The 2,736-nt window shown below is 35.4% G+C and overlaps 1 protein-coding gene across 10 annotated transcripts in view; it reads right to left on the bottom strand.

Moving 5' to 3' along the window:
• Window positions 1-742: 742 nt before the first annotated feature.
• Window positions 743-2,736, bottom strand: part of LOC107740646 (microtubule-associated protein tau-like) — a 37,190-nt gene continuing 35,196 nt past the window's right edge. For 9 of the 10 annotated variants that reach the window (XM_016553148.1, XM_016553145.1, XM_016553146.1 and 6 more), the window contains one exon: window positions 743-1,327. In XM_016553148.1, the coding sequence (XP_016408634.1) occupies window positions 1,112-1,327 (216 nt within the window). In that variant the 3' untranslated portion in view covers window positions 743-1,111. The remainder of the gene's footprint in view (window positions 1,328-2,736) is intronic. The other variant, XM_016553144.1, reaches the window with a different exon arrangement.

The raw sequence follows: 2,736 nt of genomic DNA, 5'->3' as shown, positions 1-2,736 counted from the left end.
TTATTTGCATTAAATCATTTAAAAAAAAATCTAGAATTAAAATGTATATTTTTAGAGACAAAATATGTTGCTACAAATTAAATATTTTTAAAAAAAATGTGAACAACTGTCCAGATAGACAAAAATCCTTATTGTTGAGCCCTGTACAACAGTTTATTTCAATTTATTTTAATGATTTTTATATATTGACATTTGCTTTCTTCTCTGTCAAGAGTCGCTAGAGGCAGCAAGCAAGATTTCATTCAGCGATGCAACTTCCTGTGCATTTATGAGGACAGATAAGCCTTGGGAATTTGCTGTGGTGATGAATGAGGATGTGCAGTTGAATAAAATTCACAGGTAAAGTCTGGTACCGAAATTTCCAAACTATGATTGAATTACAGCATCCTAGACTCATCTGAATAATGATTTATCAAAGTCTTTACTGTTTTAATTTGGATCGAACACACAATTGAGGTGTTTTGTGAATTTAAAAGCTTTTATTAAACACCAAAGCATGCACTATAGTGCTCGCTGACGCATTTGATTGAAATAATTATATAGCAGGCCTCTATTGTTGTTAAATATGTGTCCGCTACAGCCTGATTGCCTCAAGTTATACCTAGGAGCGTTTGAAATGTTTCTGTCCTATCAAATTCATAGCCAGTATCATTAACTGCACCCTTCCAAACCATGTAGCATGTCTGCCTTCCCTACTGCTGCATGTCAAAACAGGAGTGCATAAGTTATGGTAAATAAAAACATTCACAATAAGGCAACGAAGCAAATACAGCTTTGAAAGCAAATGTCATTGTTGTTTCTTTTAAAAATTGGGGTATTAAACGAACAAAATCAGGCTACTCAGTGCTGTAAATGACCATTTGGATCAATACACCACCAGCTCCCTTTAAATTGTAGTGTGTTTTTTGTTTTTTTTTTGATACTAAGCCAATAACATCAATACCTGTCTTTCCGTGCCAGGAGGCAAAAATTATTTAACAAGCAGACAAGCCGCTGGGACAACCTTTAGTTAGGAAAAATCTGACAAGCACCTCTTTTGAAAGGACTGAAGGAGATACATTTTTAACTTTTTTTTCAATTTGTCAATTGCCAACACGTTTGGGCCGGCAGCTCACAGGCCTTGTTTAGCGAGGGAGGCTGACACCTGATCAGCTAGCGTGGACAGTTGCGGGGAGTCGGTCATGTTGATGCTGCCGGAGGAAGACACGTTGCTGAGGCGGCGGGGCGATCCATCCGTGGAAATGTCGGGGGACCGGCACACGATCTCAGCACCGTGGTCGGTGCGCGCTTTGGCTTGCTCTCGGAAATTTAGCTTGTGGCTCTCAATCTGATGGGAGGAAAGGAGGAATTTGGATTAAATTGGATGGACATGAACAATTGTCAGGTTTTGTAAGATAATATGTGCATAAAATAAAATGAAAGGTTGTATGTATTGTTTGGGGTCACTAAGATGTATTTATTTATTTTTTATATCACCGAGTTTATTACAAAGGCTGCTATTATTTGATCAAATACAAACTAAAACAGTATTATTGGAAAATGACATTCGTGACCCTGGAGCACAAAACCAGTCTTAAGTTGCTGGGGTATATTTGTAGCAATAGCCAAAAAAAACATTGTATGGGTCAAAATTATTGATTTTTCTTTTATGCCAAAAATCATTAGGATATTAAGTAAAGATCATGTTCCATGAAGATATTTTGTAAATTTCCTACTGTAAATATATCAAAACGTAATTTTTGATTAGTAATATGCATTGCTAAGAACTTTATTTGGATAACTTTAAAGGCGATTTTCTCAATATTTAGATTTTTTTTCACCCTCAGATTCCAGATATTCAAATAGTTGCATCTCGGCCAAATATTGTCCTATCCTAACAAACCATACATCAATGGAAAGCTTATTTATTCAGCTTTCAGATGATGTATAAATCTCAATTTCGATAAATTGACCCTTAATGACTGGTTTTGTGGTCCAGGGTCACATTTTTTATTTTAATATATTTTGAAATGTAATTTATTGATGCAAATCTGAATTGTCAGCATCATTACTCCAGTCTTCAGTGTCACATGATCCTTCAGAAATCTTTCTATAGGTGCGTTCACGCCATATCGTAATTACCACAATTACGATAAACCAACTTGTAAAAAGCATTCACTTCCTCGTAGAACTTGTAATTGCAACTTGTGAACTGGGAGTTTTCTGAAAGCTACGACTTGTACCACCTGACCACCTCAGATTCATTAGGTGCTATGTTTAGGCATTGATAGTGCGATAGTTCCGTGTCTTGAGTCCAAGGATGCAAACAGCTCCAAGTACAATGCCACATGTTGTCATTTCAAAATGACAGTAATTACGATATGGCGGGAATGCAGCATAATACCATGATTTACTGATTATTATCAGTGTTGAAAACAAGTGTGCTTGTTAATGTTTTTGTGGAAACCGTGATTTTTTTTTAGGATTTCTTAATAGAAAATAAAATAAATAAATAAACAGCATTCATTTGAAATAGTTTTACAATCACTTGTGATCAATTTAATGTGTCCTTGCTTAAAGTGGTTTTGAATGGTAGTGTGTATTTGTTATAATAATCTGCATATCTGTCCCAGCTTCATTTGCAGAGACAGCTGAAAGTCATGCAGTAAGGCTACCCTCTAGTGGACTTACATGGACAACTAGATGCAATATGTTAAGGTGGGTCTTATAAAAAAAAAAAATATATATATATATATA

This window comes from Sinocyclocheilus rhinocerous, unplaced genomic scaffold (genome assembly GCF_001515625.1).
Source record: "Sinocyclocheilus rhinocerous isolate Xijiao unplaced genomic scaffold, SAMN03320098_v1.1 scaffold705, whole genome shotgun sequence".
NCBI lineage: Eukaryota > Metazoa > Chordata > Actinopteri > Cypriniformes > Cyprinidae > Sinocyclocheilus > Sinocyclocheilus rhinocerous.
Note: the sequence above shows the minus strand (reverse complement) of the source record. Positions and strands in the feature narration are given on the sequence as shown.